Source organism: Ceratotherium simum, chromosome 26 (assembly GCF_057802395.1).
Source record: "Ceratotherium simum simum isolate JZ-2026a chromosome 26, ASM5780239v1, whole genome shotgun sequence".
NCBI lineage: Eukaryota > Metazoa > Chordata > Mammalia > Perissodactyla > Rhinocerotidae > Ceratotherium > Ceratotherium simum.
Genome location: NC_141925.1, coordinates 39,563,237 through 39,586,162, shown reverse-complemented (window position 1 = coordinate 39,586,162; position 22,926 = coordinate 39,563,237). Strand labels below are relative to the sequence as shown.

General features: G+C 38.1%; 1 protein-coding gene across 4 annotated transcripts in view; it reads right to left on the bottom strand.

Moving 5' to 3' along the window:
* Nucleotides 1-20,968: 20,968 nt before the first annotated feature.
* LOC101408097 (cytochrome P450 3A12) overlaps nt 20,969-22,926 on the bottom strand; it is a 29,243-nt gene continuing 27,285 nt past the window's right edge. For all 4 annotated transcript variants that reach the window (XM_087417603.1, XM_014797103.2, XM_087417605.1 and 1 more), the window contains one exon: nt 20,969-21,064. In XM_087417603.1, coding sequence (XP_087273729.1) covers nt 20,969-21,064 — 96 coding nt within the window. The remainder of the gene's footprint in view (nt 21,065-22,926) is intronic.

Sequence of the window (22,926 nt, the reverse complement as noted above, 5' to 3'; positions counted from 1 at the left end):
CCCCTATAAAGACACACAGACCCCTGTACACACACACACATACACACAGCACCACGACCACCACTAACACCAACTCACTCCCTTGTCCACAAGTCCAGTGGACAGTCATGCCCCTGGACAGTCTTCAGAGCTCTCTGCTACAGCCATCAAAGATGATGTCTCAGTGCCTCTGTCTCCGTATTGGTTATAGTTTGCTCTGTAACAAATTACCCTAAAACTTAGTGGTTTAAACAATAATTTTGTTATCTCATATTCTACGGCTGAGGAACTCAGACACGGCTTAGTTGAGTGGTTCCAGCGCAGAGTCTCTCGTGAGGCTGCAGCCTAGCTGTTTGCTAAGTCTGTCATCACTTGAGTCATTTGAAAGCTACACTGGGCTAAATAATCTATTTTAAATGTAGCTCACTCATGGGCCTGGAACCTCAGGACTGACTATGGCAGGAGGTCTCTGTTCCTTGTCATGTGGCTACATGAGTGTCCTCACAAATTGGCAGCTGGTTTCCCCGAGAGAGAGTGATCCAAGAGGGAACAAGGTGGAAGCCTCCATGTCTCCTGTGACTCAGTCACAGAAGACACACAGCATCATGTCCACAATATCCTAGTGGCTTCAGAGGTCAACTATATTCATGTGGGAGGAGCGCACCGAAGGTAGTGAATGACCCAGGAGGATAGAATCATTGAGGATGCCATCAAAAGATGACTATCACATTCTACAACCACAGTGTGCCCTACTGAGAGGTGTATCATGGGAACACAAAGGCTTGGTGTCAAGAAGACCCAGCATATGATAGGTGGTCAATAAATTCAGTACTCTTTTTTTTTTTCTTTTTCCCATGAACCATGTGACTGTCAACCAAATGATCAGCTTTATGAGGCAAAGATGAAGTTTTAAAGAAAAGAGAGGCTTCATTAAAAAGGTTTACAACAGGGGAAGTACCAAGAACTCTCAAGTTGATAGGCGAATCCCCCTTGGTCTACAGTGGCTGAGATTCTAAAGGCAAAAAATACAAGGTATGCAAGGCTAAGTCTGATTCCGGTTCTGATTGGTTGCCATTTCCAATTACAGTTTATCTTGTGTGCAGGGCTTTCCAAGTGTTCCAACCTCAGAGAAAAACTACTGCACTGTTTTCTGGCCATCTGGAGACAGTCAAGGCTAAAACGTAATTTGCTGTTTCTGCCCATAGCTCAGCCTTGAGGACTCTGGCTTTAACATATCTCTTTCTTTTATCATTTCCCCCTTTTGATCATAGGTTTGCCAGGGTGACATCATTGATCAATTCAGGGAGTATTCAGTCCCCTCAATGACCATGTGCCCCCCTCGGCTATTTGGATGCCATCTAGTCCCATATTGGTGGCATCAGAGGGCAGCATGGACTGAATGTGGGTGGTGCCTGGAGCTAGTAGCATGTGTATTGCCAGTGGCAGGTTGGCATCCACACACGGCTGTGTGATGTTCACTCAGGTGACAGAGTGGCTGTCAGCAAGCTGCTCTCTTATCAGCACTCTTTCTGTCGTTCTGCAAGACAAGTTCTGAAACTTGAGTTACCTTGTTTCCCACTTCAACCTTGTGGGTAAGAGGCACACTTTCACTCTAACTCAAGGAAAATTTTAATTCCTTTGTTCTCGGTCTCATCCCCACTGTCTTATGATCATTCCTCAATCTTGCAGAATGGGGGTGAAGACCACTCTATCTACTTTGTGCTGTGAAAGGGCAAAGATTAAGGTCAATGAAACTGTTCTACGTTTATTTAAAATATTTTGGCTTACCAGGTGGGGACATCCAGGAATAATTGCATAACTAATATTTTAGTACTCTAGTCAATGTCTTTGGAGCAACACTTAAGTCCACATTTTATAATTACATAGATGAACATATATATTAGCAAAATATATAGCCTAAATTTTAGGATCCCCTCCATAATGGACCTCAATCCTTGGGAAATCTGAGGGAATAGGCCTATATACCAAGATTAGGGCCTGGAAACTCAAGTGAGATCTGACGTAGATAAATAGTCTGCTGTCTAATAGTCCAACAAGTAAGCTAAGAACCTGGCAGTCATTTATTACATATTTCTACTAGATAGTCTTCTGAACAGTAACTTGCTGTTGGTCAGTGTTTAGAGTATGAAGCCAGCCAAGGTTTGGGTGATCCTTGTTGTGATGTTATTATACAGCATGGTTCTCATTCATGTGGCATTTCTCAAATGGTCCCACTCAGAGGTGATGAAACTGATCTTCTGGGTGCTTGTACCTCCAGGATTTAAAGGGGACCCAGTCTTCATGAAAAAGATGGTACACAGGAACATCTGATAGTGTCTGGTTACTTATTTGGAGCTCCCACTGGATTTTTTGGATCATCTCTAGAACATAGGAAGTGTCTCCTAAGGTTAGGCCTATATTGTGTATGCAAGTAACCAGGTATTTAATAAGGAGCATTTCTAGATAAACAAAAAGAAAAACAAGGTTGATGGTCGGAGCAAAATATAAACCAATTTCTGAGCCCAGAGGATGGCTGGTTAAGATGATTTCTAGATATCAGGATTGACGTATCTTTTGCAGTTTGAAATGTCTCTGATGATGTCATCAGCTGTTCAGGTAAACTTTTTGAGTGGCTTATACAGCAACAGGCATGAAGATTTTCTAAACATGGGCTTTTGTGGGGATCTCTCTTAAGTTTATATCAAGTTGTCCAGTTTCAGTTTGCAGGGCTTCAGGAAAAAAGGTTTCCATTCTCAATGATTCCAAATGAGAAGGATGGGAAAAATTAAAAACATTAGTTTGTAGACCTTTACCAGATATTTGAGGAAACTAGAAGAATTCAGGAGTCAGCCCAGTTTACAGGTAGAAAACTAAAACCTCAAAGACAATTAACAGAACTAGAATTTATTATCCACAAATATGTATTATGCTTTCTAATGAAACATAATTTTTCTCCCTAAAATCGCCCTCATTTCTACCAATGATGGGCACATTAAGTCTCATTGGTTTGCAAAATAAGTCTAGTTTTAATAAACTTGGCTTAATTATTCACTTAAGTACGGCAAGAATAACAATTGATCGTATGGGCTCTTATAAATTTACTTTGCCATAACATTTTATAAGGAATCTCAGATTGAAGTTTAAAACCTTCTTGAGGCCAGGAAAGGCAGGAAAAGGGCTTATAATTAGACTCCATCTGCAATATCTACAAATTTGGGAGAATTCCTCTTTTCCATGTCCCCAAAATATCCTGAGGTTCTTGCATCTGCCAAGGAAGTGAACTTCTTTACTCACCTGTAAGTTTGTTGGGAACCCTGTAAGAAAGATATCAGGCCAATATTTCCAAGTGGCTTTATTTGTTCCATAAAGTCAATCCTTGTTCCTTAAAACTGTTTGGTCATGTCTGAGTCTATATATGTTTATTCAAATATGGCATTGCCATCAAAGCCTTGGTAATATAGCCAATGTTTCCAATTCTGTGCTGCTATAAGGAGAACAGATTCTTACTGAACCCATGCAGACAACTATGTTGCCGTGAAAATCAGAATACTTGCTTATGAAGAGTTTCCAGATTCTGGAGGGGTCAGGTAGGGAGAAAAAGTTCAATGCTTCAATTCTGCTTACAATTTCTATAAGTCATAGTTAGCTTAAGAGAAAAGATTTCTTTAAATCTGGAAAAGCAAAACATTGCAGCATCTCCCTCAGTTCATGTAGTCCCATATCATTTAATATTTCTTCCACTAGAATCCTGTTTTTCCATTAGTAACGGGAGTGTCTGATGACTGAGGTTTATAGGAACCAGGAAGTTTAAAAGTTTAAAAGTCCAAGAAGTTTAAAAGGTTTTTGTTAAGGTTTGTATGATTTGCCCAGTAGTGTGGGTTCCTCAATCACTGGAGACTGTGGAAGGTATACCTCAAATAGGAAATACATTTTGTAACAATTTCTTTGCCATTGAGAGGTTATCAGCTTTGTGGCAGGGGAGGGCTTTAACCCATCCAGAAAATATATATACAATAACAGGAACATAATGATAACCCATACTAATGAACATTTGAATGAAATCCAGCTGCAGGCGCTCAAAGGGCCCAGAGGAGGGAGTTCTGCAGCCTCTGGGGATAGAAATGGTTTTTCTTAATGCACTATGGTAGGTGAAAGAATGTTAAAAAAAAAAAAAATAGGGTTTGCCAGGGAGCTGGGAAAACCCAAGCAGCTGTCATGTTTCCCATATCCTTGACTGTTTGTTTAATTTCCTATAGCTGCAACTGTTTGTTTAATTTACAGCCATTGTTCACCCATCTTAATTTCTCTAATTCAGGAGCCAACTATTGCTGAGTAACAAGGACATCGAGATGGCAAAATTCTGCAATGAAGGGTCAATTTGTTTTTTTGTAAGAGAAACAAAATGGTCTTTATCCACTCGTGTCATAAACTATAAATTCTGTTGTTGCTACATTTGCATGAAAATCAGCTAACAGTGCTTTCCTGTTGTTTAGTGTGAGCCTCAGTTTTGATGACAGAGAACATTTTATGCCAGGACATATTTGATTTTCACCTAATTTCTGGAACTCTTATAACCTATACTTACAAAGACATAACCAAGAAGGCTTAACATTATTTCTTATTTGATAATGCTTTCTAGGTAATTTAATATACCAAATAAGTCTAATTAGTTTGATATCTCCCTCTTTATAGAAAGAGAGAACAAATTCTTCGAGAAACCCCAGAGCCCATGGAAATTCCCAAAGTTCCTTTTTAAGTCAAAAGAAAGACTTTACTCAGGATACAAACCCTGGGAGAAGTTTGTCAAAAATATCAAAAGATTTTAAAACATTTGGCCAAATAGAAAACGATGCTTAGTTATCCATTCAATCAAGGTGACAACAGAAGATGTCAAAGGCAAACAGAGAGAGTTAAACAGTTAAAAAAACACTGCATAGAGATACCTCAGTCTTTTTAAATATAGGACATTATTTTAACAATATATAGATTTTTTTCTCTTTTAGGTAGACTTACTCAAAGATAACGAAAAACTTTTTATAATCTTTTAACTCAAGCAAAATAAAAGTTCAAGAAAATTATCCTTTTGAGAGAGATAAAGCCAAATTCTAATTTTGCACCAGTATACTTTTGATATTAAAACTTATATACTTAATTGAATTCATGTTAATCTTAGCCAATTTGATCATACAGAAAACTCTTTCCTCAGGGTTTTACTTCCACAAACCTTCTGTCACTTGCTTTTTACATTCAGAATTTGTCCCATGACTTCTTTCCTTTTTTCTTTCCTAGTGCTTAAGGACAAATTTATCTTTCTTAACAAAACTATTTCTATTTTTCATACCTTCTTACTGAAAACATATATCCTATCATCTACTTTTTATAGAATATCACTTTCTCAATTTCAAAACTTACAAATTTTATCTAGAAAAGAAATGATGCAAGGCAGCTGTTAAAGAATATTTACAGATTTTACTCAGAGAGGATAGCATAATTGCCTGTGCATTCCATTAAATGAATATAAACTCCTGCTACACAATATAGTTAAAATAAGTCATACACTTTTTTGGAAATTACAGTGAGATTCACTTGTGTCTGTAGGTTCATCCTGATATTGTTATACTAAACTGGGAATGATAGAACAGGCAGAGGCAAGACGATCCTCACATTATTGCTGAAGAGTGTTACTCTAAGTGGAGTAGGCAAAATAAAGATTTGAAAGATGAAACAACTTCTAAACTGATGGCAGAGCTATAAATATCTGGGAAGCCACCACTTAGAATTGTCAGCCTTGCAAGTAGTTATATGTAATGTGGGAAGTTCTTTTAAGTAAAGATTATTTCTTGGCTGTAAATTTGAAAAGACAAGGCAACAAAGTGTGAGAGTGATTACAGCCTGATCCTGAGAAGTTATCATTATGTATGTATAGGGTAGAGAGGGTGGTTGTCCTTGTATTGGCTTCTCCAACTGCCCACATAGACCCTTCTGCTGCTCAGTTTACTGTGGTATAAGAGCAGTAGCTTTGGATTTTTCCATAGCAATAAATATAGTGTATATTATGACCCACCATATACTACATATATAAAACCATACATGTAACTGAAGTAAAAAAATTAATAAACTGACATCTATTTCCTATTTTCAGTATGTGCCATACATGCATTCTATTTTGCATTTGATGAAATTATTTTGTGTGATTTATATATACTAAAGTTATCTATACCTTATAGATAAAATAGAAGATATATTTTATCCATTTATCTATTTTGATAAATGTAGATACCATGTATGTTCTATTCAAATAAATTTTATGCATAATATATCTATGGTCTGTGGCCTCAGTTTGAAAATTAAAATGTTATAGTAAATCCTTCCATAGTAGCAGAAAGCTTCATGAGACTTCCATTGCTTCTTTTCTTTCAAAAGGGCTCCTACTACTTTGCTTACATTCTCTCAGCATCAATGCACCCAGTTTGTATAGTGTTAATTTACATGTATTACTCTAAGTGTTCTGACATTTTTTCTTTAATTCATTTTGTATTCTTAGCTCTTCTTCCAACTTTTTAACTATTTGTACTCTTTGCTTTCCAGTGAAAACTAGGAAGCAGACAATTGTGAACTGTCTATCATATAGTAGCATCCTCTAGTAGATTAGCAAACCCGTAAACCTATTTCAGAATTTCTAGACGCATATTTCTCTTTACAGAAAACTTCTCAGTGTGGCACAAAACATGTCTATTGATAGACCCAAATATTGTTTGTCTTTGTAAAAAAAATTAGAAAGAAAAACTAGACAAACATGTTTAGTGATCAGAGTCTCAGTATTCTATCTTATCCAGAAATGATTTAGATATTCAATGAATATCCATTACTTAGTTTAACTTGGTATAAGCTTTTATCTTATTTACATCTATTTAAACACTTGTGTTTAATAATTATATTTGAATTAGACGTTATTTAGTTAATCATCATCCCAAGTCCTTCCCCCTGCAGACAAATTCTGCAACAGAAACTGCAGGAGCCCATTCAAACTGAGGGCATGCTTATTTTAATTAACCAACAAACTTAGGCAAGTTTTTATTTACCAAAGATTACTTTACATCACATTAACTTGAAAAACATTTGGGTTGTTTTTTATTATATTTAGAAATAATTTACATAAGTCCTTACTTTAAGCCAATTAAATAGAGCTCTTTTAATTTTTTTTATTGTGGTAACATTGGTTTATGACAATATCTAAATTTCAGGTGTATGTAATTATATTTTGATTTCTGTGTAGATTACATCATGTTCACAACCCAAAGACTAATTACCATCCATCACCATACACATGTGCCCAGTCACCCCTTTCACTCTCTTACCTCTCCCCTTCCCCTCTGGTAACAACCAATCTAATCTGTGTATATATGTGTTTGTTTGTTGTTATTTTTATCTTCTAATGAGAAATGAGCTCATATAGTATTTGACTTTCTCCATCTGACTTATTTCACTTAGCATAATACCCTCAAGGTCCATCCATGTTGTCACAAATGGCAAGATTTCATCTTTTTTATAGATGAGTGGTATTCCATTGTGTATGTATACCACATTGTCTTTATCCATTATTCCCTTATGGGCACTTAGGTTGTTAACAGGTCTTGGCTATTGTGAATAATGTTGTAATGAACATAGGGGTGCACATATCTTTATTTATTTATTTTAATTTTTTGTTTATTGCAGTAACATTGGTTTATAACATTGTATAAATTTCAGGTGTACATCATTATACTTCTATTTCTGCATAGATTACATCATGTTCACCACCCAAATACTAATTACAACCCATCACCACACACATGTGCCGAATTATCCCTTTCACCCTCCTCCCTCCCCCCTTCCCCTCTGGTAACCACCAATCCAATCTCTGTCTCTATGTGTTTGTTTATTGTTGTTATTATCTACTACTTAATGAAGGAAATCATACGGTATTTGACCTTCTCCCTCTGACTTATTTCACTTTGCATTATACCCTCAATGTCCATCCATGTTGTCATAAATGGCTGGATTTCATCGTTTCTTGTGGCTGAGTAGTATTCCATTGTGTATATATACCACATCTTCTTTATCTATTCGTCCCTTGATGGGCACTTAGCTTGCTTCCAAGTCTTGGCTATTGTGAATAACGCTGCAATGAACACAGGGGTGCATGTATCTTTATGCATTGGTGCACATATCTTTACTCATTCATGTTTTCATGTTCTTTGGATAAATCCTCAGCAGTGGAGTAGCTGGATCATATGGTAGTTCTCTTCTTAATTTTTTGAAGAATCTCCCTATTGCTTTCCATAGTAGCTGCAACACTTTACATTCCCACCAGCATTGTATGAGAGTTCCCTTTTCTCCACAACCTTTCCAACATTTGTTATTTCTTGTGGTGTTAATTATAGACATTTTGATGAGTGTGAGGTGATATCTCATTTAGTTTTGATTTACATTTCCCTAATAGTTAGTGATGTTGAACATCTTTTCATGTGCCTGTTGGCCATCTGTGTGTCTTCTTTGGGAAAATGCCTGTTCAGATCTTTTGCCCATTTTTTAATCTAGTTGTTTGGGTTTTTTTGTTGTTGTTGAGATACATGAATTCATTATATATTTTGGATATTAACCCCTTATCAGATATATGGTTTGCAAATATCTTCTCCCATTTGTTAGGTTGTCTTTTCATTCTCTTGATGATTTCCTTGCTGTACAGAACCTTTTTAGTTTGATGTAGTCCCATTTGCTTATTTTTTCTTTTGTTTCTCTCACCCGGTCAAATATCATATTTGAAAGTAGGCTGCAAAGGCTGATGTCAAAGAGTGTACTGCCTCTGTTTTCTTCTAGAAATTTTATGGTATCTGGTCTTACATTCAAGTCTTTAATCTATTTTGAGTTAATTTTTGTGTATTGCATAAGATAATGGCCTACTTTCATTCTTTTAACATGTGGCTAACCAGTTTCCCCAACACAATGTATTGAACAGACTTTCCTTTCTCCATCATATACTCTTGGCTTGCTTGTAGAAAAATTAGCTGTCCATAGATGTGTGGGTTTATTTCTGGGCTCTTGATTCTGTTACATTGACCTGTGTGTCTATTTTTGTGCTGGTACCATGTTGTTTGCATTACCATAGCTTTGTAGTATATTTTTAAATCAGGGAGTGTGATACCTCCATCTTTTTCTTTTTTCTCAGGATTCCTTTAGCTATTCGAGTTCTTTTGTTGTTCCTTATAAATTTTAGGATTCTTTGTTATTTCTGTGAAAAATTTCATTGGAATTTTGATAGCAATTGAGTTGAATGCGTAGATTGCTTTAGGAAGTATGAACATTTTAACTATGTTAATTCTTTCAATCCAAGAGCATGCAATATTCTTCCATTTGTTTATGTCTTCAATTTCTTTCAACAATGTTTTATAGTTTTCAGTGTACAGCTCTTTCATCTCATTGGTTAAATTTATTCCTAGGTATTTTATTCTTCTTGTTGCAGTTGTAAATGGGATTTTATTCTTAATTTCTTTTTCTGCTGCTTCATTTTTCGTTTACAGAAATGCAACTGATTTTTGTATGTTTATTTTGTATTCTGCAACTTTACTGTATTCGTTTATTATTTTTAACAGTTTTTGGGTGGAGTCTTTAGAGTTTTCTGTATATAAAACTATATCATCTGCAAATAACAATGGTTTTACTTTTTCCTTTTTAATTTGGATCTCCTTTATTTCTTTTTCTTGCCTGATTGCTCTGGATAGAACTTCTAATACTATGTTAAATAAGAGTGGTGAAAGTGGACATCCTTATCTGCTTCCTGCTCTTAAAGGGATAGCTTTCAGTTTTTCTCCACTGAGAGTGGTATTAGCTGTGGGTTTGTCATATATGGCCTTTATTATGTTGAGGTTCTTTCCTTCCATACCCATTTTTTTCAGAGTTTTTGTCATAAATGGATGTTATATCTTGTCAAATGCTTTCTCTGCATCTATTGAGACTATCATGGATTTTTATTCTTCATTTTATTAACATAGTGTATCACATTGATTGATTTGCAGATATTGAAACATCCCTGCATCCCTGGCTGAAATCCCACTTAATCATTAAAACCCACATGATCCCTTTAATGTATTGTTTTATACAGTTTGCTAGTATTTTGTTGAGGATATTTGCATCAATGTTCGTCAGCGATATTGGCCTGTAATTTTCTCTTTTGTGTTGTCCTTGTCTGGTTTTGGTATCAGGGTAATTTTGGTATCATAGAATGAATTAGGAAACTTCCTGTCCTATTCAATATTTTGGAAAAGTTTGAGAAGGATAGGTATTTAAGTCTTCTTTGAATGTTTTGTAGAATTCACTAGGGAAGCCAAATGGTCCTGGGCTTTTATTTTTTGGCAGGGTTTTGGTTACAGTTTTGATCTCCTTACTGGAGATTGGTCTGTTCGAAGTCTTTATTTCTTCTTGATTCAGTTTTGGAAGGTTGTATGATTCTAAGAATTTATCCATTTCTTCTAGATTATGCTATTTGTTGGCATTTAGCTTTTTAGAGTATTCTCTTATAAGCCTTTGTATTTCTGAGGTGTCAGTTGTAATTTCTCCTCTTTAGTTTCTGGTTTTATTTATTTGAGCCTTCTCTTTGTTTTTATTTGTGAGTCTTGCTAAAGATTTGTCAATTTTATTTATCTTTTCAAAGAATTAGCTCTTAGTTTCATTGATTTTTTCTATTGTTTTTTGTCTCTATTTAATTTATTCCTGCTCAGATTTTTATTATTTCCTTCATTCTATTGGTTTTAGGCTTTGTTTGTTCTCCTTTTTCTAGTTCCATTAGATGTACTGTTAGATTGTTTATTTAATATTTTCTTGTTTGTTGAGGTAGGCCTGTATTGCTGTAAACTTCCCTCTTAGTTCCGCTTTTTGTGTGTGCCATAAGTTTTGGCATGCCTTATTCCCATTTCATTTCTCTCCATGTGTTTTTTGATTTTTTCATTTCCTAGTAGTAGTTCAGTAGCAGTTTGTTTAATCTCCACACATTTGCTGCATTTTCAGTTTGATTCCTGTGGTTGATCTCTAGTTTCATACCATTGTGTCAGAAAGGATGCTTTGTATTATTTCAGTCTTCTTAAACTTATTGAGACTTATTTTGTGGTCTAATATGTGATCTATCCTAGAGAATGTTCTATGAGCATTCAAAATGAATGTGTACTCTGTGGATTTTGGATAGAGTGTTCTGTATACATCTAGTAAGTCCTTCTGGTCTACTGTGTCATTTAAGGTCAATGTTTCCTTGTTGATCTTTTGTTTGGATGATCTATCCATTGATGTAAGTGGAGTGTTAAAGTCCCCTACTATTATTGCATTACTGTCTATTTCTCCTTTTATGTCTGTTAATAATTGCTTTATATATTTAAGTGCTCCTTTGTTGGGTGCATAGATATTTAGAGGTATTATATCCTCTTATTGTATTCTTGTCTTTATCATTATGTAGTGCCCTTCTTTTTCTTTTGTTACACTTTTACTTTAAAGTCTATTTTGTCTGATATAAGTATTGTTACCCTAGCTCTTTTTTCATTGCCATTTGCATGGAATATCTATTTTCTGTCCCTTCACTATCAGTTTGTGTGTGTCTTTATGTCTGAAGTGTGTCTCTTGTATGCAGCATATATATGAGTCTTGTTTTTTTATCCAATCAGCCATCTTGTGTCTTTTCATTGGAGCATGTAGTCCATTGATATTTTAGTAGCTATTGATAAGAATGTACTTATTGCCATTTTGTTACTTTTTTATGAGTGTTTTAATAGTTCTTCTTTGTTTCTTTCTTCTTCTCTTTCTTCCCGTGTGGTTTGATGACTTTCTTTAGTATTATGTTTGGGTCCTTTCTCTTAATTTTTTGTATATTTATTATAAGTTTCTGGTTTATGATTACCATGAGGGTCACACATAATAACTTGTGTAAATAGCAATCTATGTTAAGCTGGTGGTCTCTTAAGTTTGACCTCTAGCTAAAAGCCCTACATTTTTACTCCCATCTCACCACATTTTATGTTTTTGATATGATATTTAACCTCTTTGTGGTGTGTGTGTGTTTATGTGTATCCTTTAACTTCTTCTCATGGAAATAGGTAATTTTAGTACTTTTGTCTTTTGACCTTCATATTAGCTTCATAGGTGGATGATTTGTTACCTTTACTGTATATGTGCCTTTACCAGTGATTTAATTTATTGATTGATAATTTTATTAATCCTATTTGTGGTCTTTTTTTTTCCAACTTAAATAAGTCCCTTTAATATTTCTTGTAAGGTCAGTTTGTTGGTGATAAACTCCTTTAATTTTTGCTTATCTGGAAAACTCTTTATCTCTCCTACCATTCTGAATGATAACCTTGCTGGGTAGAGTATTCTTAGCTGAACGTTTTTTACTTTCATCACTTTAAATATGTCATGCCACTACTTTATATCCTCAAAGGTTTCAGCTGTCAGAAGTCAGCTGATAGTCTTATGGAGTTTCCTTTGTATGTAACTTGTCGTCTTCCTCTTGCAGCTTTTAGGATTCTCTCTTTGTCTTTAATTCTTGACATTTTAATTATAATGTGTCTTGGTGTGGGCCCCTTTGGGTTCATCTTCTTTGGTGCTCTCTGTGTTTCCTGTACCTGCATGTCTGTTTCCTTCCTTAGGTTGGAAATGTTTTTAGCGATTACTTCTTCAAATAAGTCCTCTGCCCCTTTGTCTCTCTCTTCTCCTTCTGGGACACCTATAATACACACGTTACTATGCTTGATGTTGTCCCAGAGGCCCTTTAGGCTGTCCTCATTCTCTCCAACTCTTTTTTCTGATCAGCTTTGCTGATTTCCTCTAGTCTTTCATCCTGCTCACTGATCTGTTATTCTGTATCATCCACTCTGCTATTGATTCCCTCTAGTGAATTTTTCATTTCCAGTATTGTATTCTTCACTTCCGATTTGTTCTTTTTTATATCTTCCAATTCTTTGTGGAAGTTCTCACCATGTCCATCTATTCTTCTCCCAAGATCAGTGAGCATCCTTATGACTATTAGTTTGTACTCTTTACCTGGTAGATTGTTTATCTCTGTTTTGTTCAGTTCTTTTTCTGAGGATTTGTGCTATTCCCTATTTGGAACATATTCCTTTGTCTCCTCTTTTTGCCTATCTCTCTGTGCTTATATCTATGTACCATGTAGATCAGCTACCTCTCCTGATATTGGAGAAGTGGCCTTATCTAAGAGATGTCTTATGAGGTCCAGCAATGTGTTTCCTTCTCATCATCCGTTTCAAATTTTCCAGGAGTGTCCTCAGTCTGGGCTATATGTGTACTTCTGTTATGGCAGGTTGCTCTTACTGCAGGTGCATGGAAGGCTAGGCTATCCCCCTGGATGACTGATCATATGGCTTATCCATGTGCAGCTACTATGGTCCCTTAGTCACTGTATTGGGTAGGGGGGATTCACAGCACAGTTGGCTACAAGGTCTAATAGCACACACCTGCTACTGTTTTGCTGTTAAGTGATGAGGCCCCCAGCATGGCTGGTTGCCAGGATCAGGGGCTCGCAATTGTTGTAGGCCTCCAGCCTGCTTGAGTCTATTGTCAGCTCATTCAGGAGTGCTGCTGGGTGGGGCCGGCCTCAGGCATGACACTGCACAATTGGTTCAGGCATTGGAAGGTGGGAGCAGACCCTCTATGTGGCTGTTTGAAAAGCACAAGTCTGCTGCAGCTGACAAGACCCACCACCTGCTGGCCTACACATCCCATCAATGCAGTCCTGCCTTGTGAACACACCTTCTCCCACTGAAGCTGACCAACTTGCCCTACTGCAAAGGCCCCTCACACTCTGCCAACCAAAGCCTGTCCCTTACACATGCCATACCCTGCAGAGGCTGACCCACATGTCCAGTGCAGAGATCCCACACACCCCACCTATATGGGCCTATAAATTGCCCAAGGGCATGCTGGTAGATAGGGCCAGTCCCTAGGGTGGGCTGCCTGCCCTGGCTAAGGCGAATTAAATCCTTGCTCCACTGGGCGGGGCAAAACCTTGCACTAACAGACCATGGGAAGAACTCCAATGGAATAAGCCGGCATCTGTGTCAGCACACCTGTATAGGGTCAGGATAATGGCTGCTGCCAATGTCTCAGTCCCTGGGCAGGTGGTCCCAGCTGTCTCCTGTCTCTGTGAGATGCACCCAGAGCCTATCAGATGAGTCTCTTTCATCAAAGAACTGTGCAACTTTCTTTCTGGGGATTTTGTGTTGCTTTCTAGAATGAACCCTTTAAGAGCTTTTCTTTCAATATGTTCAATAGGTTTTCTGGGGGGATTCCGCATTGTTCTTAATGGCAATAAAGCCATATATTATGACCCTTGTCTTAATTGTGCTGAGTTCAAAAGATGCTTACTGTGGCAAAACTATCACACTCAGATTCCCCCACTCCTCCAGGAAAAGCTTCTTACCTTAAGATTGATCCTATCCATGAAGTGCAATGTCTAGAATGTGGCTTTTTCCTCTCCAGAAATGTGTTTCTGCCTCTTCCCCCTTAGTTAGCGCTGTCCATTGTTGTGGGGGTCCTTTTAATCCAGATTCCAGTTCTTTCTCAGTGGTAATTGTTCCAAGGGTAGTTGTAAAGTTGTTGCATCCATGGGAGAAGTTGAGTTCAGAGGCCTCCTACACTGCAATCTTCCCAGCAATCCCAATAGAGCTCTTTTAGAAATTATACTATCCAAAGGCAGACAAATACATATAAAGGGAGACACATACACAGACATACATAGACATAAATAAATATCTTTAAAAAATTTAGCCATGTCTCAAGCAAAAAACTCAAAAGAATAGTTGTATCTGAATTGCTCCCTGGCAGATAGGCCTGCTCAGATGGTTAAGATTTTTACTCAAGACTCTTTTCTTACTGCTGTAAGGATCCTTTTTAGAGCTGTTTTTGAAGTAATTTAGTCTTTTAGAAGTTTCTGCATATTAATAAAAGAATGCATTCCATTGTGTCTGAGCAGTTTTGAATCCTTTCTTTTAAGGGTGATTCTTAAGGTGGAATTATCTGAAACAAAGTTTCCCCAGAATGGCCATTATAATTTCAAATTATCTCAAAGTTTACCCATTTTCACTTGCATAGATTTAGATGAGGAATTTCAGGGGAGTTGAAGTAGGGGAGCTCAGTGAGAGAGGAGAGGAGCATCAGAATTGGTTTCTTTTCACTAGTGTGGTCACTGGTGAAGACGATACCCTCCAATCTGGCATGTTTCTTATTTAATTATTTTGGGTTCTTTTTGGTTTGTTGAGGAAGACTCACCCTGAGCTAACATCCACTGTCAATATTCCTCTTTTTTTTGTATGTGAGATGCCACCACTGTGTGGCCACTGACAGAAGAGTGGTGTAGGTCTTCACCCGGGCACCGAACTCAGTCCACTGAAGTGGAGCGTGCCAAACTTAACCACTGTGTCAGTGGTACTGGTCTGTAATTATTTTCTTTTAAAGATAAAAAAAGAGATTCCTGATTTTGTTTAGAGGCCTCAAAAAAAAAAATAGGCTTCCCATAGTCTTTGAGAGGTGTGAAATCCTCTCTTTTCCAATTGTGTGCACAAACAAACCAATCTGGGAATATCAAAGGAGCCCCTTTGTGGCCAATGTAATTTTAGATCATCTCTAGTAATTTGGACCCAGGTGACAAGGAACTTGCAAGTATTTGGTCCATCATTTTTGTACATAAATGTGACGGAAGTGGTGGGAGTGGTCTGACCATTTGTTGACTCTTTAGAACAAGCTTTAGAACAAAAGGTGCCCATCTTTGAATGGAGAAATGTCCCTGAATGGATAAACATCCTTTATGCTAGCTGAACCTTAAAGAAACCCGAATTTGAGGGATTTCCACCCTTAAAGAAACCTGAGGTTGAGGGATTCCCCTCCCGAGGGATTCCCCTCCTTAAAGAAACCTCTAGACCACTACCAAAGCATGGGAGGTTGAGGATGTGAGAGGGCCTTACATTGATCATTCCCCTGAGGCTATCAGAGATGCAGAGGAGCAGACAAGGGGCTCCATATATGCTGGCATGCTAGCCGTCCCCAGGAAACAATCAGGTGGCAGCATCACATCCCATCCTTGTCGCTAGAAATGTCAACCAAAATCAACAGTTTTATGAGGGAAAGATAAAGTTTTTTTAAAAAAGAGATACTTTATTTAAAAGGTTTGAAAATCAGGGATGTACACCTCAAACCACGAGTTGATATGTGACCCCCCCCCCCAGACTAAGGTGGTTGGAATTTTAAAGGCAAAAAAAAAAAAAAAAATGCAGCGTATGCAAAGCTAAGTCAGAGTCCAGTTCTGATTGGTCACCCTTTCCAGTTACAGTTTGTCTTGTGCCCATGGCTTCCCAAATGTTCTAATTTCAGGGAAAAACTACTGCATTGTTCTCTGCCATGTGGACACAGTGAAGGTTAAAATGCAATTTTCTATTTCTACCCATAGTTCCTCCTTGAGGTGGTCATGGTAAACATTACATTGACTCTGGATTTGTTCCTATCTCTTTCTTTTGTCATGACTCCAAGGGTCACTCCTGCCTAGAACTCAGCACTCCTCCCTCTGAGCTGACCCACTACCCAACTGCTGCTTCCAGTGATTCACGGTACCTTAACGTTTGATTCCTTTCTACAGTTTCCTTCAGTTCTCATCTCTTTTCTGGGTCCTATACATTTATTCTACCTGAAATGAAGGAAAGATGCTCCATTTATCTATTGTGGCATAGCAGACCACCACAAAAGAGTAAACAGGAATGAACTTTCATTTTGCTTATGAATCTGGGGTTGACTAGGCTCAGCTGGGAAGTTCTGCCTTGGGGTCTCTCATGTGATCATAGACAGGCTGGAGCTGGGGTCATCCTGAAGGCTCTCTACATATGTCTGGGTTGGAAAGACTCAAACAACTAAGGGCTGGAATACCTGGTTCTATTCAGATTTTTCTGTCTTTCAAGATAGATACACAGATGATAGATACATAGATAGAAACATATATAAATAGATATAAATGATAGATAAATGGGTAAATATAGATAGATGATTGAGTGATATAGAAATATATATATATATGGATAAATGATATATAGAATGCTATATACATTCATAGAGATGTACACTGTTAGACTTACAGGGACTTTTGTCATCCTCAAATACGATAACATGGCGAGGACAATTGTTGGCCTAAAGAAGTGAATATGGAAGTTCAGATAACCAAATTATGGTCTTCCAACCCCATGGATAATCAAGTGCTCTGCAGAAGTTCTTAGTCAGCCAGTCAAGGAGAGATAGTGAATCCCTGAATTAACCAATGTTGACTTGTCAATTCCCTAGTGGTGCCCATTTTTGACCCCTGAAGAGATAAACCTGTTTCATCCTACCTTTGCATGTATCCTAAACAGTACACAACCTGGACACAACCAGAGAGACTTGTTAGAGCTCTGGGACCAGAAAAGCAGTTCTAAGAGAGTGCAGGAAAAAGACCACATGAACACAACGGGAGAATTTTCCTTGAGTTTCTGCAGTGCATGCTCCTCAATGTTGCCCATGCTTCATTGTGATGACAAAACACACTCCTACAATGGGGATTTTCATATTGTTCTTAGGGAAATTATTGAATAGCATCATCTGTGACACCAAAGATTTCACACTTAAACCTCCATGAGAGATGTATGCAATTATTTTCTAAAATGGTAGATGAAGCTGCAGTTGATAATGCTGGACCCCAAATTTCAAAACCAATATTGGACTTCTGAAGACTGAGGATAATATGTTGATGAAAATAATAGCTGACATTTATTAAGTGCTCAGTGCGTGCTTGGTAGTCTGTGTCCTAAAGAATTCACACACATCATGTGATTCCATTGTAACTTGAGATAGTTGCTGTCATTATACCCCATTTTGCAGATGGGGACTATGACGCACTAAGTACTAAGTTATGAAGGTATTAGATAACTTGCTCAAGGTTGTACTTGTAAGTGTATGGAGTGTAGGAAGGTACCAGATACCTTTCATTGGGCTCATCCACAATTGGTGGGAGTATTGGCTGTTACTAGCTCACAGCTGCCCCTTTCTCTGGGGAATCATCCTTTCTCTGGCCAAACTAAAGCCACTTCACCTGGGAGTTTAAGCATTTTCCCAAAGCCACTGATTTGTCCAGACTCAGCCCTGGACTGAGCTGGGATTCAACCCAAGAGCTCCAGCTTCAGAGCCCCCCATCTCTCAATCACTGTGTGGTGATACTTCCTTATGTTAAAACAATACATGTAAAATTAAGGTGAGAGAGGAGGATAGCTGTATAAGCCAAAAGTTGCTTTTGTGGTTCTTGCTCCCGCAAAGAATCACAAACTTACTAACATCTGTTCAAAAAACTGTTGTCCCAAATCGCCTCAGTGTAAATTACAGACCTGGTATTTTATAAACCCTTGTATTTCCTACAAACAAGCATGTTCTCCAACAGTACCACAACGCGACCACCAAAGTCAGGAAGTTAACGTTGCTACATTACTGCCATCTAACCCTCTGAACCCATTGAAACCCTACAGTTGTCCTAACAATACCCTTTATAGTTGAAGAACCCTGCCAATGTGCTGTGTTTAGATGCCACCTCTCTTTAGTCTCTTCAGGTCTGGAACACTTACTCAGTCTTTGGCTTTCATGACCTTGACTCCTGGAAGATTACACCCCAATTATGGACCAGGAGTAGAATATTCCTCAGTTTGGGTTTGGCTGACTTCTTTCAGGATTTCCTTCAGGTTTCCTTCTTTGGCAGGACTATCATGGAGGTGACGCTGAGTTCTTCTCACTGAGTCTCATCAGGTGACACTGGATCAATTCATCTTGTTTCTGGTGATGCTATCTCTGACCACTTGATTGAGGGGGTCCTGCCAGGTTTTTCCACTGTGAAGTTACCCTTTCTCCTTGTAATTAATGAGTATTTTGAGCAGCAGTACTTTGAAGCAGTGTAAATACCCTCATTAAATTGCAATTTATCCATTTATCTATCTATCTATCTATCTATCTATCTATCTATCTATCTATCTATCTATCATCTATCTCTGTATATGTATGTACACATGTTTTCCTATTTTATTCAATGGGTCATAATCTCCTACTATCTATCTTTATTATGATCATCAAATTGTCCCTGATTTGGTCAGTGGAAGCCCCTCAGGCTAGGCCCCATGTCCTGTTGACATCTCCCCATCACTGTTTGGCATTTTCTTGCTTTCTAGCAAAACAGGATGTTCCAGATTCATCTTATACTTTCCTCATCCCAGCCCTGGAATAAGCCAGTTCTCTAAGGAATCCAGGTTCCTTTTAGTGGAAAATGGTATTTATACCAAATGGTATTTTTACCTAGACGTGGGCACACAGTGTGCTCATCGCTGTTAGGGAGTCACTTTTTCTAAGCCCCAACAGTGGAGATAAGTAGGGGAGATACGTTTTTATTTCCACACACACACACACACATAGACACACACACACACACACAAACATCTATCTACCTATTGTGTATCTATCATTCATCTATCCAGAAAAGCATGAATTTACACTGATACATTCAGTTCCAATCTCTGACACTACAGGGTTCATTCTGATTTTCTCTGTTTCAGAATCAGAGACTCCCTTCTCCAACTGTGAGAAACGTGACTCCTGTCATCCTTAATATACTTACTTATTTGATCAATCCCCTTTATATGGCCAATCCCCACTCTATCACTTTCCACTCATGCATGCTCTCCTCACCCTACTTTGCGTCTCCACACCCTATTGAGGCTCTGGCTTCTCTCATCAGGACACCCTTCTCCATATACCCCCGTCTCACTTGCTTGGGCTCCCACACTCAAGCCAGACTACCCTTCTATGTGAACACCCTCTCCACACTATTTGGTCTCTGTCTTGGAGCCACTGTAACTCCCTTCTCTGCTCCATCTCCCGTTGTGTGGCTGCCCACCTTGCTGTGCCACACTAACTGGCTTTAGAACTAAATTATCCATGAAGGGAAAAGGTGAGAAGGGGAGGGGTGGAGAAGGAAGGAGAAGGAAGAGGCAGAAAGGGAAAAGGAAGAACCTTTGCACCTGTAGCCTTTCTGCCCGGTAAAAAGACCTATAACTGTTTCTTATTTAATCTCCATTGTGTCAAGACAGTTGGGAGCTGAGGATGGAGTACAAAGAGGTATGAGAAAACATGTTTCCTGCCATCAGAAAAGTCAAGGGAGGTAAGATAAAAACATTAAATCAAAACCAATAATATAATAATAAGTGCCTCAGTTGAGTGTTATAGAAAATATGTGCTCCAAAAATGGGAGAATTAAACTGTGAATATACTTTCTAAGCACCACGCAAAGTCACAATGAATTAACTCTCACGTATCTTAGATATCAAATGGGAGTTCTGAAAAAGGCCCCACCCAACCAGTGATTGTGATGGTCAAAAATATTTAGTCACTGGCTCACTGATTCAGTTCTATAGATTCTCCCTAATGAGCACAAAGCCATCAGATAATACTTTTCTAAAGATATGTTTATTGACTTGCTCAATATAATACTTTATAGAATATTCAAAATGAAAATGTGATATAAATGTCTCTACTACACTCACTACAATAATTCTTGTTTTCATTAAAGTTTGTTGATAAAATTGTTGAGAAATTTTTATTCTTGATCAGAGCTCAGGAAGAGTAGATGGTAATAACTGGGGGTGGATGGAGATTGTTCTGTGAGAACCAGATAAGCTGAGTCCACACATCTGGCACGTACTAGGCCCCTCCTTTATATCATGCAATATGTAATACTCTACATAGACACAGAAAACTCAAGGAATGTAAGACTCCGTAGGCATCCATCAAGGGCAGTAGGTTAAGATAATCTTTACTCTGGATTTCATTCACAAAGTAAATTTAGGTATCTCGTGTTCTGGGATACAGCTTCCTTGAAGAACAAAGCAGAAGACCTTAGGGAAAGTCAGGCTCCATTCACAGTCCCAGCTCTCGACTCAACTTTTAGAACAATTGGTTTTTCCGGTTGAATGAGTCCTTGAGTGCCTAATTTCAGGGGAATCTGCAACAGTTAAACAGCATATGAGAGCTGACTAATGAAGCTCTGTCAAGAACAGAAGCAAAGTAGACAAGAGACATTAAGGACAATACCGCTTTTCAAACATATAAAAAGGTTTAGCGTCATATATCTTTGATTCTTTACATTTATTCTATAAGCTGAGTCATATTGGATAATGAAAGTTTTAGCCATCCATTCATTCAACAAAATATATATTGAACGCGTATTCTGCACCAGGCTGGATACAAAATTATGCTGGCTTTTTGTCCTTTTTGATTTAAATCTTAACTAAAAGGGATAAACTATAAAAACTTAAACCAAAATCTTAAGCATTATAGCAAACTATTTTGAAATGCCATACAGAATTAATTTTGCATGTGTTAAAACTTGCAAGGTAATCCTGAGTGGGTCTTACACATTTTTATTGTATAAACCATCCTTGACTTCTAAAGAGTCCAGTCACTTCTCCCAGTGGAACTCATCCAGTTTCATCATGGGAAGATGTCTCTCTGAAGGATTATGCCTGTTTTCTAACATCTCTTGGCTCCCATATGCAGTGTGGATGGTCAACTTCTGAAGATCTACAGTGTTTTGCTGATAGTTTTAGCTCCATTATCACTCAGTCACTCCTTCAGTGTTGTGGGAGCTAGCAGCAGAGCCACCTTCTGACATCAGTTGATCAAAGACAAGTAAATTGTCATGGAAGGTGAGAAGCACCAGCCTGTAAATGACTGAGAGCTTACAGGGAGTGTCTGCCCCATCCCAGGTGTAAGAGACACCTGCTCTCTCTCAAGGCTGAGTCCCCTGTTTGCACACTTACTCTTGGACTTCCACACAGCTGCCCTAAAGTCACAAATAAGTTGGAAAGAATCGCTATCCTCTTCTACCCACAGAAAGCATACTTAAGGGGAGGAGCTGCATAGTAAATGCACGAGTCTCAGAAATAAGCTTTATTATAGGGCCTTGCTTGATATGAATCAATGGCTACTGGTCTTTATGTTCTTCAGAGGACAGATTCCACATCTTTCTATAAATGTAAAACCTTGTTATTTTATAATTTCTAACGGCATATATGTCCGCGGCAGACAGACATACACAATTTGCACATATACAAATGTCAGTTGTTAAATTTTCAAATTAACATTGTTTAAAATTTGTATCCAAGAGCTCTAAATCAACTTCAAATCACTCCTTAAGCATTCACTGGATGACTGCAAGGCACCACTGGGAGTTTATGAAAGCAATGAAATGAGGTGCTAGAGTTAAAGACAAAGGTACATTCATAGGTACAAAGAAAACATAGAGAACCAAGTTGGATGGTTTAATGACAAAGTATTAAATTAGGTGGTCTGAGAAATTATACCAGCTTGTAGTAACTGATAACAGAGCAGAGGAGAGAATGGGTTCTGGACTAGATGGGGAAGGCTCCGTGGAGGGGATTGGGGGTTGAATGAGGACTTCAAAGGTGAGAACACAATGGGGAGGAGAACGGGAAGAACATTCATTGAGTCATTACTAGGATGTAAAAACTTGACTGGAGCAGGGCTCCTGGAAGGTGAGATCAAAGAGGCAGGATGGCCCTGGACTATGGGAGTCCCTCAAATCTGGTATAAATGTTTTCAATCTAATCCATGATTGTAAACCTAGGCTGCACATGAGATACACTGGGGGTGCTTTCAAGCCATGCTCTGGGAGAATTATTTTACAATTTCTGAGATGACCTAGGCATGAGGATTTTTTAAAGATCCCTGGTTATTTTGTTATAAAGATAGTAGTTGAAAACCACTGTCATGAAGCTTCAGTAAGTTCTGGTGGACAAGAGCATCGTTCACAAGTCATGACGTGGTGTCCACTGCACTTCCTGG